General features: G+C 46.9%; 1 protein-coding gene across 1 annotated transcript in view; it reads right to left on the bottom strand.

Annotated features, from left to right (window-relative positions):
* T265_09682 (hypothetical protein) overlaps positions 1-11,307 on the bottom strand; it is a gene marked incomplete at both ends in the record, with an annotated part of 84,391 nt that extends 73,084 nt beyond the window's left edge. The window contains 2 exons of the mRNA XM_009175837.1: positions 7,057-7,130; positions 11,243-11,307. Coding sequence (XP_009174101.1) covers positions 7,057-7,130; positions 11,243-11,307 — 139 coding nt within the window. The remainder of the gene's footprint in view (positions 1-7,056; positions 7,131-11,242) is intronic.
* Between the last annotated feature and the right edge of the window lie 5,120 nt (positions 11,308-16,427).

Raw genomic sequence — 16,427 nt, 5'->3', positions numbered from 1 at the left:
GATCGCTGAGGTGCGCCAACCGTCACACCACGGTAAGGTCCAGTCTCTTCGTGACGGTCTCTACCTCTCGACTTCCCCTGTCTAGGCTTGCGCGACCCGGCAGTATCCCAGCCCTCATTCTTCCTTTGAGTGGCATGGCAGTTGGCACCGATAGAGTGCTACGGCTGAATCAGATGCAAAGCGTTGAGTTGTAACATCCCTGCCTAGGTGTCATGCCATCCGAAGGAAGCACGAGGGTTGGGATATGCCATGTTGCCCAAGCCTAGACAGGGGAAGTGGAAAGGCGGAGGTCGGATTCGAACCACGGAGCTTCCGGTCAGTAAATTCGCGCTCTAACCAGATGCAAAACGCATCAGCCAACTAGAACGATGTCACCATGCCATTTGGTGTGGTATAAAACGTGTTACCGGTGTTATTGCGACACCGAGCAAAGAAATCACCATAGCTGGAAACACCAGAGACGGGTAAAGTTGTTCCCCTTGGTGATCGCAAGACGTAGTCAAGTATGTGCTGGAACCGCGAATAGCAAAAGTACCTCAACTGGTCACAGGCTTCTGGTGGAAGAGAGAAGTGGAGATAAACATGACTCCCTCCCTCAGAGCCATTGGACTGAACGCTTTGGGCAACTACTCAAATGAGCCCGAAAGGTGAACTTGAAACCTCCGACAGCTTCTTAAATGTGAATGGCTTTTCTAACTCAAGCGCCACCGAGCTGCACTTTGAGCGTACGAACGCATTCCGATGTCCTGTTTAGTGTGGTATGTGCAGATATGTGATCGACGATCTGAGTTCATCAATCTTTTTCTAGGTGTAATAACGACACCAAGATTTGCGGTCCATTGGACAGTACACTCTTTAATGATGCCAATGACCAAACTGAACAAAGGTCATGAGAGGGAACAACCTTGGCAGGCCCAATAGTACCTCTGGAACTTTTTACCAACACATTGTAAGCCCCAATACGACTGGCAGTAGGGAACAAATGGCATGAATACTCACAAACTGCAAGAGCATGAAATACTGGCCAAGTATATGTGAACAGCCAATCTATCCACGAAGGTGAAGACTTTCGAAATCAAGGAAAACCACCACCTTCGGTTGCTTGTGGATTTACTCAGGTATTTGGTGTGGGGATGCGGCCAACACATCCTCTATCTGATGCTTTCGGGCTTACATCTTTTGTGATGAGGCCAGACAGTGCAGCGTGTTACAACCTTGGTGAGACTTACACCCTCATGGTTGGATTAGTCGTCTCAGACACTTCCATGATCGTTCCCAAATCAATCCAAACAACATGATTAAAACAAAACATAACGGTTCAAAAACGTTTTCGAATAACGCGGATGGGAGCTCATCGGTCCTGCTCTAAGTCAGAAAGACATATTAGCACTTAAAAAACTGGGGTCCGAATTCACACGCCATGGTTTGAACTGAACGCGCCAAACGAAAGCATGGGTACATGGGCGGATGGACAACTAAATCGCTGTCGAAAACATGCATACCGCGGGTTGAGACGCTGGTAATGGTGTCAAGTAAATTTCCAATGTTTGGTAACGTCACTGGCAACCTTCTTTTGTTGTCGCGTTCTGTGTATCAAGTGAGACCGTTTTCGGATAACCCTAGTTTCCTCCACTTCCACAACCTGATTACATCAGGCTTCTCTCCCCACACCGGGATCCAAATGACTTCCTGATTGAGCAGAGGTAATGTCTGTTCGGAAATCCTGTGCTTACTTGGTGGCGACCAGAAAGTTTAAAAATACTTCAGCTGTAGCACTCACCCTGTGCCAAACTGCTATGCCAGTCGAAAGAAGCACGAGGGCTGGGATACTGCCAGGTCGCCCAAGCCTAAACAGGAAAAATCGAGATGCAGAAGTCAGGTTCGAACCGCGGACCTTCTGATCAGTATAAGTACTGAGCCATCTCACCTCCTGACCAGAAATATCACGTGCCGACTTTCTGATCACATCACTGGTGATGCTTAACTTCAACGGATGCCTTCGGCCCAAAGGCCTGACTGCACGGAAATGGTGGTTGGAGTGAGGCTATAAGAGTTGAGCGTGTTGCTGTATGTGTTTCAACCCCAACCCACCTAAACTCAGAGGAGCAGGAGACCATCCCCCTTACTTCTGTCCATAAGTTAACTTGGTATGGTAATAAAAAACAATAAGATAATCATTTAACTGTAACACCCTTTTGGTGCCTTGTTGCCGTGCCACCCAATGGAAGCTCGAGCGCTGGGATTCTGCCAGGTTGCCCAAGCCTAGACAGGGAAAGTCGAGATGTCGGGTTCGAACCACGAACCTTCCAGTCGGTGATTTCGCAATTTAACCACTGAGCCATCTCGCCCCACAACTTGGAATGAGAGAATGGTGCTCAAATGGACAACTTCTTGTACAGCCTAATGGGTCTCGGAAGTGAACGAATCACCAAGCCATGGGAAGGTCATCTTATTGTCACGGCATCACATATTCGGTAGATAACTATCTGATACTTTTGACCCTGAGTGCGTACCGATACGAAGAGACTGGACTCCGTAACGAAGAGACTGGACCCCGTCATGAAGAGACCGGACCTTACAGAGGTGGGACGGTTTGTGTACCCCGCCGACCCATTGAGTTAAACTGGAGGGTGTCCCCGGGACACTCAGAGTCGCTCATACCAGGTGGATCACTGGTTAGTGGTCTGACGAGCACAGTCTCCTGGTTCTCCAAGTTTGGGGTAAGAATGTGTGGCGACTTTTTCCGTAGAAATGGTAATGCGTTTGCATTTCCCATCAAACACCGCTGCGCTGCGGTTAGGCTTTTGAGCCAAAGGCTTTGGTTGAGGACCCCGATCGTCCTCCTGTCTAGGACTGACCCTTACCCTGCACCACACTTAGCTGCAGCTTCTGTGCGTCCGAGTTCAGTAACAACCCTAAACAATTCGAAGTCTGATTTCAAACCCCAAAAGCATGACGACCTAGCCAGCTTTAATGCTCACACACTGAAGCAATGCTCGTAGGCTGGATTCCCTATGCATTGATGTATGTCTGTCGGAAACAAGGATTCAGGACGCAAGTACTGTGGTCGAACTGACTGCCCCCCTCGCTCTCTTCTAGGTTCCGCCTGCGCACCTCGGGTGATGCAGAAGCCGCTGCAGATGGATATGCTCGGTTAGGCATTGTACTGAGCGACTGAGGGGAAAAGCCTGTCTTTGGTTGGATACCCATTGATAGTCGCCTCTATGCAGTTCGTTTGGCAACATGTGAGAGGAAGTGAGGTCTATCGCGCCCTGTTTATTCTCTGCTCGCGCCCCAACTCACCGTAATTCTGTATCTGTCAATGACAGTTTCTATGATCCACTAGGTGCCCTTCTACAGCAGGCTGAAAGCTCAGATAGTGTTGTTGGTGATATGAACGCCCAGGTAGGTAGACTAAGCGCTGCTGAGGCCCGACTTGGTGGTCGCCGTGAATTGGCACCATCATCGTCATCGACAGCATGACGTCAGTGTTCAATGCAGATGCTTCATTGCTGTACAACCATGGTTTATTTGAAAGCCTTATTGTGAAGAAAGAATAAAGGTGGATGGGGAGGGACTTAGTGATAGCTTACTACAATCATTCCGAGGTTTCTACACCTCCAAACACCCACTCAGGCAATCTGAATAGACACTGACAAGATCGCCACTGATATCGATTGGAAGCCTTATCTTACAGCGTCTCCAGTCAGGCACAGTGGGGATCACCCGGTCCCCATCTTGGAAGGCGAGGACCACCAACGTACTCTCTCGTAATCGCCTTTCTCTCCGACAGCTCAAGGATTGGCCACCTCTCCGCTTCCGCCATTCTGAATTGGGCATGGAAAACAGTACTTTCGCGCGAATGATTGTTAGAGGTATGCAACACATGTCCCAACCTACACAACTTCTCATGCTGGACAAATTCTTCAATGGAAGTACCCGTTGCACAATCGAAAACGCGCTTTCTAAGTGCCCCGTTTCGGAGACGTTGACACCAACCCACACGAGCTACGGCTCTGAGATATCGACTGTCGAACACCTGAAGACATCTCATTTCTGCTGCTCGAACAGACCAAGTCTCAGAAAAACAGCCCGCACTGTAGCTTGATACACACTTCCCTTCAGATTCAGGGATAAACCATTCTGACGCCATAGGTGTCTCAGGTTAGCAAACGCGACCCGAGCCTTGCAGATTCGTGCATTGACCTCATCTGTCACACTACAATCAGAACTAATACAACTTCCAAGATAAGTAAAACGCTCCACAAATTCCAGTGACTCTCCCTGGATTGTAATTGGAGTGTTTAGTGACTGCATGTCCACCAGCATAACCTTACACTTTGTGGGTGCAAAGTGCATACCAAAGGACAGAATGACTTTGGTCAGTTCATCCAAAAACACCTGCGCCTTCTCTTCAAAGACGAAAACGATGTCGTCTGCATATTCCAGATGAACAAGGTGTTCGTCACAGGCTATTCGGACATCGGAGTTCTAGAGGCCCCCTAGCCTTCATCCCATGAATTCATCGAACACGGAGTTCAATAGAAGTGGAGAGAGTGGGCATCCCTGACAGACAGCGCACTATGTACGGAAGCTTTTGGAAAGCTCGCCGTAAACGCTCATAAGTCTGGAAGTCCGAGAATACAAAGAGCTTATTACGGTCATGAACTTCCGGGCATTCCTTGGTGAGCAAGGACTCGGCCAACCGAGTCGAATGCGCCTCGGAAATCAAGGAGCGGTAGAATTATGGGTCGCTTATACATGTGGCGTTGTTTTGGCATCCGACAGAGCGTGAAGATTTGGTCAACGCAACCCCTACCAGGTCGTAACCCCGCTTGCTTTCTCGAGGTAGTCTCACGAGCCACCGTAAGGCGACGAAGCACAAAGGACGCCAACAGTCTCGTTGCGACCGGAGTCAAGCTGGTCTCCTTGTGGTTACCACACTCACTATGAGGCACTGTTTCGAAATTGGGCACTATCACCAACCTTCCACAGTTGTCTGGGGCAGACTCCTTTTCCCGAATGCAAGCAAACATAACACAAAAGCGCTGACTGAGGACTTCACTCCCATCTTTGAACAACGCGGGCAGGGTTCACCCGAACCAGGGACTTAGTGGCGCTTGAGAGAACATTTGCAGTCATAAACCTCCGAGACCGTAGGCGGTTCCATGTTCACTGTCCGGGGTCCTACGACACCTGTGGGTCCCAGATGAGTACCGGATGGCGGCCATGACAATTGTTGTTCGAAGTATTCGGCCCACCTCTTGGATGGGACACGAGACACACAGACAACGGGAATTGATCACACTGTACGTTTGCAGTACGAATCTCCAGCTGGCTTTGATGGCGATGGACACCCCTGGGAAGCGGATTGATTCTCGAAGGATTAAATCTATTCCTTCATGTTTCAAAGATGTACCTCCAGGTTCGAGTATCCGATATGACACATAGACCATCCGAAAATGTCGAGTATAAACTAGGGGGATCTGTTCGCGACTTTGGCACACGGTACTGTTATGCGGCATAGACCGCGTGTTGATGTGTGGAGGTTTAAGAACTATAGGGCATGGAAGCAAACGCTGGAGGAAGACGAAGATAAAGCAGAAACCACGATTCCACGGCTGTTCCGGTGGTATACAATTCATGGTGTCCACATAGACGGAGATAGGCTGTTCTGGGGACTAGCCCATGAGCCTAGCTCACAAGGCAAGAGAGGTTATGGATTCCAGGAACGACTGCTAATCCACAACACAGAAGTTAAGGTACTGTCCGCACTGTCAGATTGACTGGAGTTGCACACATCTTGGTTCATGTCCTGAACTCTAGCAACGCAAGCTTAGAAATTGACGAGGACAATAAACCTGGTTTGAGATTCCCAGAAGTCAGTTTACAATCGTCTTGTGACAGATCGGGCGAAGATGTCCTGCGGCTGCGAATGACGACCCAACAGTGAATGCGCCTTCGAAAGCTGACGCCCGGTGTGAGCGCTGTATCAATATCAGCGGGCGCCGGTTTGTTCTCAAACCATGAAATAAGCATAATCCGTTCCCTGTCGTTACTCGGGTAATAGGGCATAACAGAGGCATTGGTTGAGAATATTGACACGGATGCCTTGCTTATGGGGCTTCGGCTCTTCGTCTTTACTTGCACAAACTGCCATAATGCTTTATACCTTTTGAGGGCCAGTCTCCGGGTGGTTCCTGTGCACGTCAAATACACCCAGACAGCTGTCCCAGCCTGGTAGCTCACCAAACAAGTGCTACGCAACAGGTTCAACTGGTTTCAAACGTTGCGAAATAGCACGTCAACGAGATCCCAACATCTGTGCACACACCCACCTGTTGAACGTGCCGGGGCACTATTCGAATCGCAACTACCAAACAACCCAAGGCAAAATCAGCCCAAAAGAATACGTGTTCACTCATTCAGCTGTAACACTTTCGGTGCCCAACTGCCATGACACTCGAGGGAAGCATGAGGACTGGGATACTACCAGGTTGCCAAAGTCTAGATAAAAGGCACAGGTCAGGTTCGAAACACGTGCCTTCCAGTCAGTAAGTTCGCGCTCTAATCGCTGAGACATCTCTGCCCTAATAGTGTCCAAAGGATAAGAACACCTGGAATAGTTGAAAGATGACACATGGGAGGTCATTCAAAGATTATTTAACCGCAGACTGGAAAATGTAATTTTGAAAATCTGAGAGAGTTGAGCACCGATTTATCCAGTTGCAATAGAAAATTGTATAATATCCGAGTTACCCGAGTCTCAACGATTTTATTAAGGCAGACTAAAGTGTGGAGTGGGAGCGTCTTATTAACCCGAAAGGCGAGTGGCTTGCTTCTGTCCAACCATAAAGCAGACTAAGCAGCAGCCGCATACTCAAGCATAATTCCCAATATGCACGCTAAAGTTGACCGCAATAGCAACCACAGTTGGTGTGAGAGCTGTGAGCTAATATGCTGTTTGATTTACACAAAATTCACCAGTCCGAATGTTTGTTTGAGAATTTAGTCCGAATTCACTCACTAAGTAGACCAGATTGCATCTCAACTCACCTCTGGATGATAACCGCTTGGTGTTGATTATCTTTGAAGCAAATTCCAGACCAGTAGACAACTGAATACATCTTCTGACAATTGAAAAAGCTCCCCTAAAATGTAATCTCCAAATAGTGATGAATATTCACCTTCCCAATTCCTCTTTCAGTTCATACAAATCCGAAAACTTCGGCAAAGCGGACGCAGCCATCTTTCGGAGAGTTCAGAAGGCCCGGTCCGCGCCGAAACAGGGGTATAGAACAATTACTGTAACCAAAACGATGTTATTAGGTCAAACCAGTGCGTGCGCTGGTTGGAGGCCGAAGGCTCATAGAATCAGGTTGGTTGACATTTCATCTGGCAAAATTCATGCACACTGACTGAGATATGATGGTATAACCCTACAAGCTGAGGTATACGGATTGAGAAGTAATGAAAACTAATGGTAACGCACGCAGCTAAAATGAAAAGAGCACAGGTTGCAGTTGTATGTATATGAGCCGGTGCACCTATGCAACAGCAGGTTGAACAGTATTGAGGCTGATTTCTTGATTGAATGAGAGTAATTGAATTAGGCTTCCAGCATCACGTGAAACAATTGATGTATTTGGTTTTCTAAGAGGTGCCCTTCAATCCAACTCTGGGGCACGCTGTGGGGATTCTAAAATTCATCGGAACCACTGGACGTGCCCGCGGCTTGCAGATGGACGCTCCCTTGCTCGGAAAATACTTAATCGCCTAATTTCAGATGAGTAAAATAGGCTGAAGCGAAACTTTTGGGCCATTCTTTAGGGCGACGAATGTGGCCATAAACAAGTAAGCACCAATGGAGATTCCGCGGGAAAACATCGCACGTGCACTTGCGCATAAGATGGGAGCAAATTTATGGAAATGAAATGGCGTCTTGCAGAGAAGTGAGTAATTGGAGGCCAGAGGACTTGTTCTCGATGGAGAAAGATAGTGATTATAGGACTATATTAATTAGCTTTTCAGTTCTCCCGAGAAGGAGTGACATGGACAAATTTTCCCTCGTGCATGCTTGGTGTATGCAATCCGTTGTCACATTTACCATTTTTCCTGAAATTGAACTACACCTTGTAACTGTCGTAAATATTTTATCATGACGTTTGTTTTAATGTTACGAATACACAATTTTCCGGTGTGACCTGCCAACTTCTTGCTGAACGAGTGTATTTACGCTCCGTTGGACTTTGTGCCGACTGCTGAACCAGTGGGACTACTTCTCCGTGTTGCGTCAAGTGTTGAACTCACAAAAAGTCCCCGTGACATTTTTTTAGCCTTGAATAACTTTCCTATCGTGGAATATATCACCCACACGCGAATCATCCGTAGGAAATTTCTACGAGTGAATGTTTCTTTCAAAGCCGGTCTGGATGTGTAGCCGATTGATGTGTAGCTGATTGGATGTGTAGCCGATTTGGATCGGTGTAGTGGACTGTTGGATCTTCGCGTTCGTGAGTCCTCATTTGACTACCCATTATTTTCTTATTGTGATTTTCTGATTTTGTATTGGTTACTTTACTCGTAAATTTTTTCGATCACACTGATTAATTCCCAGTCCACTACACATGCACTGAATTCCTAGGAAGGCGAGAATCGTGGTGCATGCACAGGAAAATGATCCACTAGGTGAAGAACACCGATAGCGGGGTGTAGTTTGAAAACAAGCGTACTTATAGTGTCTACGAAAGCTGCAGTCTTTAGGTTCGAATATTATCATACTGGAAAACTTCTCGGTATATGACAGATTATGCTTTGAAGAATGCATTTTGGCAAAAGTTCCAAATCCTAAGTCAGCCTGCAAGGAACACTGCATTCCTCTAGAATGTGCAAGACAATGAGGGAGCCTCGACAAATTATGGCAGATTTACGGCGCAGAGGGTGCAGACGGCTGTTTTAGTGGAAAGGCAAAAGTCAGAAATGGAGGGAGGTGCTGATCTACGTGAACACCCAGACCCCTGTGATGTTTTACTGGTGTCCTCTATGAAATGAGAGCAATTATTTATGGAGTGCGCCATAGGGGCTAAATGGAATCAAAAGGGCCACTCCAAACAAACGCACGTCTTATGGAAAGTTAACATACCACTGGCCTGAAATATGAGGTCAGTTATGACAACCAAAAAACGTAACGAAAGCGGCAAAAGTTGAGGACTGATGGAATATAGAATGGTGGAATATTAGAACGACGATCGTTCTTTGAAATGTCGTTCATGTACCTTTTTTGTGAAAAATATGCATACTCTCTCGTCCTCAAACAGGGGGTCAAAATAACAGGAAATCCACCAGTCTATGAGATGACTAACGATACTGGATCGCTCAACATCGCTCAGCATTTCGTGGTAAATGGTGCTAGAAAAATTCAAACGTCCAAGAAAAAGTATTTAGCCTCCTCGATGACCTCTATGGTCTAATTAGGCAAAGGATACGCCTGGGTTTTACAGCTTCCTGAAGCAGTTCAGAATTTGACACTGGCCAGATGTGTTTTCGAGCTCTTACCTGATATCGCGAGTGGTGATCTGAGGCTGGTTGATGGATAGTTACAGAAGTCACGCCACATTCTGCACTTCTGGGCCGCATGGATTTCTTGGCTAAGGGTTTACGGAGAGCACCCGGTGGAAAATAAATAAAACTACTCGGGCCCCATCCTGGGCCGGGTTCGGCAAAACCACAATAAGCGTTTCCGACTGAGCGTTCAGTGTGTGCAAACGGAGCACGCTTGACAACTGACGCGTTAGCGTCAAGTGTGGCATGGTGGCTGTTGTGTTGTTAGCTTTGACGTGGTCCTGGAGGCAAATCCAGGTATTGCAAACAAGTAAAAACTTCAAATGACGGATATTACTCCCCTGTCATCAGAACCACCGGCAATTTGCACACCTAAATTATTTTCGCCGAAACTATAGGGTTCCCGAAGTTAGTTTAATCGATTTGCACCTTCCGGTGATATGTTGCAAGCAGAATTTTGTTTAAGTGCGTGAAATTTCGAGGTCATGGGCCATCACCGAATTGCATTTCCTCACCGGTTTACGCGACATAAAAAAAGAAATCGCGCCTTAGCATATTTTGGCTTTCTTCGGTGTTCTTTAAGAATAATAAATACCTAAAGAATGTCTAGTGCAAAGTTCACCCTGGAAGATTTGTTGTTAACGTTTGATTGCTTTACACTCCTCAGCTTCAGCAATTGCGATTATAATCGCAAAATATATTTTGTTCGGCAAACCTGGCTGCAACACATTTTCTCGTGGTTCTCTACTTCCATTATGTACAACATTGTTAGACGACAGCACAAACGGTGCAGTGGCAACGCGAGAGCCATCTCCGTTGATGATTCTCTTTCCCAGATATGCATAACTAGCCTGTAGATAAGATGACGGAACGAGATAGCTGTGGGCATCATTCACACTATGAATATGACGCTCTATAGGTGATGGCCGCCATAAAGCGCCATGATAAGGATAACCGTTGTCACTCACCCCAGCTACTTGTCGTAACTGCTGGGTCCTTTTCTATGCACGACGCTGTCTATGGGGCCGAACCTACGCATGGTAGCCTAACCCAGTGACCAACGACGGACCCTTATACTCACTTATCTCGAATAGTGCAAAACCCGCGTCCATGTGTGACGCTGACTGTGAGACCTCACCTATACGCAGTAACATAATCCAACGACCAACGACGGTCTTTCATACCCATAACCATACGCGATGTCGCTTATCCTTGCTATCTATAGTGAACACCGGGCCAGTGATAACGCGGGCCGGTAAAAATGAGGCCTCAGCCATGCGTGATAGCCTAGCCTGATGGCCTGTCCTGCTCATTGCTGTACTCGATGTCGCGTTACCTGGCTACTTATCGTACCTGCTAGTTCCGCGTCCATATGTGACGTTGATTAACTGGTAAGTTAACCCAACCTAATCTGTCATACTCGTAACTGTACCCGTCGTCGCTTACCTTTGCTACTTAGGATAAACAACGAGCCAGTATTTATGCGGACCGATGCATACGAGGCCAAACCTATGCACACATAATCAATCTAATGGCGAACGACGGACCTCATACTCACAACTGTACGAGATATCGCCTACCTTGAATGCCCTTCCAAACTGCTCCGCCAGTGCTTATATGCGACGCTGGTTATCAGGCATGAAGACGTGCTGTCATAAAAATAAAATCGCTACTTGCTGACTTAGTCCACGGGAGAGCCATGTGAACATCGATGATTCGATAGCGGGATTCGGCAACCACATGCATTATTGAGTGCAACGAAGTTAAAGCTAAAGAGGAATGTTTACTTGTCAGTCATGAGACCAAGCGGTGTACACTTGCGCCTCAGGATCGGAGGGCGACACGCGTCATCAAATGTGCATCCATGGATAGGCAGCGAAGTTCTAGTGTGTGGGTGGGTGCTTGGTGTCAAACCCGCTCGTTTATAGCACTAACTCTCAACTTCGCTCGATTTATGCTCTCTAGTACCGATATAGTGTAGCTTTATAAAATCGACAGCTTGGTCTTCCCCATCGAAACTCGTAACCTTCACATACCCAACCACGTTAACAACCTTACTAACAAGAAGCTCCCTTCCGGGGTCCATGTAACTCATCGTTCATGTCGAAGTATTGTAACCCATCTTCATTTCTGAAATCCTGTCTACTATATCCGAATAAATAAGCTAGTAACATAGCCAAGCCTGATGCTATCCAGCTTTCCCATATAATGGTGATGATTTAGCTGGAGATAGCAACGACACGTTCTTAAGTAAAAATCCCCGTTGCACAACTGAAAAATCTCTGTGTAACTGTCGCCTTGCAGATTTGCAGACGCCGACTCACACGAGCTATGGTTTTCAGATAACCGTTGTCGAAAACCTGAAAACGCCTTGGTTACGCCTGTCAGATAGGCCAGGTCTCATAGCCAAACAACGGAACAGCCCGTGCTGCAGGCTGATACACACGTCACTTGATATTCACGGATATAGTGCCTTGACGCCATAGGTGTTTGAAATTAGCAAACGCGACCCGAGAATTGCAGTTTCGTGCACTGACCTCATCTATCACGCCTACGATCAAAACTAATACAAATTCGAACGTATGTAGAACGCTGCACCACCCTAACCCTCCAACCGGATAAGAAAAATACCTGTGGCCTTATATAAAAGCTGTTCTAGCTCTGAGGATTTCCTTGACCAACCAAAGATACTCCCTCTCCTCGCAGAATGGCTCCTGTAAACCAAATGATCACAAAAATGACGTCCGTTACGGAAATGTCAAGAAGCCGATGTACTTCAGTGCAGTGGTGGCATGGCTCTGCTATACCCAGTTTGATAGCGCACCCGAAACTATGTCCTTCCTCTTCTTGAGCCTTTTCTTACCCCATCACCCAAGAGTTCCATTAACTGCAGATACAAAAAATCGCGCTTTATTCTGACTAATCTTATGATCACGCTTGGCGGTAAGCCAGGCTTATAACGGGACACTTTGTGGGCACAGAGTGCACACCAATGGACAGAATGACTCTGATCATTCAAAAGCACCGGCGTCTTTCCCTCTTTCGAAGATGAGAACGATGTCTGCATACTCCAGATTGACAAAATTCTCGCCAGATATTTGAAAATCGGGTCCAGCAGATATTTTACTGTTCGTCCCGTTATCTCGTCGATCACGAAATTAAGTGGGAATGGTGAGAGGGCGCACTTGACGGATACAGCTACGTGTACAGGAGCTCTTTGAGGTCCCCGTATATTTCCGTAACATGTCCGGCCCTTCCGCGCCTTCTGTCCAGGATGATGCAAAACACTGCACGGTTGAAAACTCTTACCTCAACTGCACGCCCTCTCGCCAAAGTATGCGCCTTCCACATGGTGAACCTCATAAATGTCCCATGCAATGAAGGAAGGGAAAACTGATTCCGGTCTATGCTTGCCATAGTCTTGGCATACGTCCCGAACAACTGCCCCGTGAACCAAAATATTTATTGATAGCAGAGGAAAAGGTACTTCAAGGCTCACCAAATACACGCGATGTGACGCCCCACAGGAAGTGGTTTCGCAAAGCTCCACGCTTTTCTTTAGGCTGTAACAGCTCCGCTCTGAGGTCAGCTCATTTTATGAACAGGCAACACCACCAGATATCTCTGATATTATGTTCCTGCGTGTTTCAATCTTACTTAGTTGCGCACAAGCTAACCGATACACGTCCCTCACACCCACATATGTCCTCACCAGTTTGCATTGACCACAAACTTATTATCTGCACGTAAATTTTGATTATCGTTTTTGGAATCAGGCAGTGTTGCCTCGTTGAAGTGATTAAAAATGGTGATAGTTTTTTACTGTCTGCTATTTCGGGAGGCTTTTTAACTCGCATCAAAGTTCTTTCAAGATAACCTTCCCGACACTTTTTCCCATTTTGGGTCCCCAACGTAGACGTGGCTGTCTTATCGCCTCGTTTAAATGGCAGCAACGGACCACCATGGAACCTTGATGGACCCAAGAATATCCTTACTACAATAGCAACCATAAACGGCTCATCCAAGATGCTCATGTATGGGGCTATCCACTAACCGAAGTATGGCGTAGCGTTGACGCTACCGCAACTACCATAACCAGTCTGATGGCTCGCCCGTTGTTCGTTATATCTTTCATACTCCCCAGACAAGCATGTTAACCACAAATCCGTTCAAGTCCGTTTAATTTATGAAAGGACTTGAAAGCAGCGGCCATCTTATTGTGCCGTCTGCTTGTCCTGCTCACAAACCTAATAGTTTATCCAATGGCACTATTGGTGGCTCGGCGTATCGGTGAAGATCGAACCTTGCCTTAAGCCAGATATAACGTATTCTGACCATCAAGAAACAAACACCTACGAGCTGTGACAAATTCTTGGCTTTCGCGGACGCCTGCCGCAACCATAGAAGAATTTTCCATATCCAGGTTTCCAATGGCCGCTGCACATTGAGTCTACGCGGACGTAATGGGCGTGATTATTGTCTAAGTCGTTTTGAGGTTATTTCCAAATCCAATACTTAAGAAAACACGCGGAGAAACCAGCTTTTCCAAAAAGTTCCCCACCGTTTTCATTGAGACGATGGGCAAAGCCACCGGCAGCCATCAAAATACAAATTTCGCGCCCATAGATGACTTCGAGTCCGTTTAAGCAACTTCCGATAAAACTTCAGCCGCGCGGAAGACCTTAGGCGCCTGAATGCTTGCCATCAAATGCTAAAACTTTACGGTAAGGTTTTTCTTTTTCGGACCATGGTTTCGGAGGAATTTTGCGTGTGCCTGTAGGACGCGGCGTTGTCAGAAAAGCTATGCATGACCGTTTCGAATGAGTGTGGTTCGCACTGTTATTCCTCAACCATTCGGCGTTAGCTGGTGAAGCTCAAGTTTGAGGCCAAAAAATAGAAAATCGCTTAATTGTATGTTGTTATGCGGAGAAGAATGCTTGTGTGTGGACAGACGTAATGAAAACTAACAGGTGACTGTTTTGGGTGCGCAACCTAAACTATGGCACTAGGCCCTCAAGGTAGGAGCCGCAATCGCGTGGGTGAGGGCAATCGATGTGTCAGACTGAACACAAATACCTCGTATGTTGTAGCCGAAAGCAACCAGCGGACAGCTCCAATGACTGGGATGTACCTTGAAGGTTGAGAGTGAGTGTGGAGAAGGCCCATGGGACATTTGTTCTCCAGAAAGTAACACACATGCATCCCCTGTTCTGCCTTCTCTGGGAACACTTTGGACAATGGCGTCTGAATAAAGCCCGCTCTGGTTTTTGGATATTTCACGTGAAATTCTCCAACAGATCGAAAAGACCAAATATGCAAAAGCGAAAATACTGCCATGAGCGCCAACGAAGTGGGACAAAACAAGGGTTAGCTCCGAGACTTCTCGTACGCACCTAACTTTACAGAGCCAGAACCTCCTTCCAAGGCTGTGACGGTGCATTATAGATGAAAAATCATCTTCCTTATGCACAAAAACCGTTCACAAGTATCCCCCAGTTGCTGCTCTTTGTGAAAAAGAGAAAGCAGTTGCTGCGCAGTTGCTTTGTAATGGACAGGAACTAAGCCGCTACAGGTCATTAGACGCAAAACTGAGCATCTCGGCTTCACAGCTTTTGAGAAATGCACATTCGCAGGCGTCCTCTTCAACGGTCCTGGACGTTCATCGAATATGAATTAATAATGAACGAACAATCCTCAATTTCTTCATTAACCTTCACCTTCCTCCGGATGTGATGGCGGAAGTTGGCTCATCAGTAATGCACATCTTTACACACCTTCCCTTCAGAGATCACCTGCATGCCGCCGATGTTTCACTCGGCTAGTTAAGGTAGGCCTCGAAAACCGGTCCATTCGGCAGCTCTTAGAATGTAGCATTTCACTTTTGAAGCTGGGCAACCTTCGCCCTTTTCGACTGACAACTGTCTACGATTGTATAAACATCTCCTTGATGGTCAGCAACGGAAAACATGCATTACCACTCACCGGTCAACTTCCGTGGCTCCGGCCACTTTCTTCAAATTTTTGGTGATTTTTCTGCTTACACTTCACGCACACGGAAATGGCCATGACCCAGTATCTGCCATTTTCTTCTAATCCTTTCTTGAACGGCGGTCAAGTTTCCACGTGCACTCCTCCTTTCCACCTCAATCTCCACAGGAGACAACCCCTTTGTCGACCATAACCCAGTCTTCAGTTGAACTGAAGGGTATGGATGACGACACTATGTCAGCATCATCGGGGCCATACCTGTGGTCCACTTGGCAGACGTAAGGTATGCTAACTACGCCATCGGGAATTTTACCGCCAAATCACATTTAGCCGCCAGCCACTCCTCAGTCGTTCAGTCATCGCATTAGACTAAGCAGTTAGTTCGCAACCGATGAGGTGCAGTCCTCAGCCCCCTGATGTTTAGACGCCACAAGCTAGTCCTGATCTCTTCACACTCAATGCATGACCCTATATCCAGCAGGATCAATTTGGCACACCGATTTGTCCACGAAGTGATGCATGACCACTACACTGACTGCCGCTCTGACCCAACAAAACAGATACATACTTACTTCCTTTAGTTGCCATTAGAGGGAAGCCAATGGCGTCAAAGTGCAATGGTCCTCCTATCTTTGATGCGGGGCTAAGTTCCTATGGGCGAGCTGCCCCTGTCGTATCCCCTTCTATCAGTTAGCATCGTTCATGGGGCACTATAAATAAATCTGTTCCCCAACTTGTAGACAGCATACCAATTGGGTCATTATCGGGCCGCTACAATTATGATGTGGTGCGTAACGGCGCAAAAGAGATAACACAAAATCCGTGAGGCACGCTTCTCAATCAAACAAAAATTTTGAAAAACGGAAAACAAGAACGAT

The sequence above is a fragment of the Opisthorchis viverrini genome, assembly GCF_000715545.1.
Source record: "Opisthorchis viverrini unplaced genomic scaffold opera_v5_297, whole genome shotgun sequence".
NCBI classification, from domain to species: Eukaryota; Metazoa; Platyhelminthes; class Trematoda; order Opisthorchiida; family Opisthorchiidae; genus Opisthorchis; species Opisthorchis viverrini.
The sequence above is the reverse complement of the archived record's forward strand: the minus strand, read 5'-3'. Positions and strand labels throughout refer to the sequence as shown.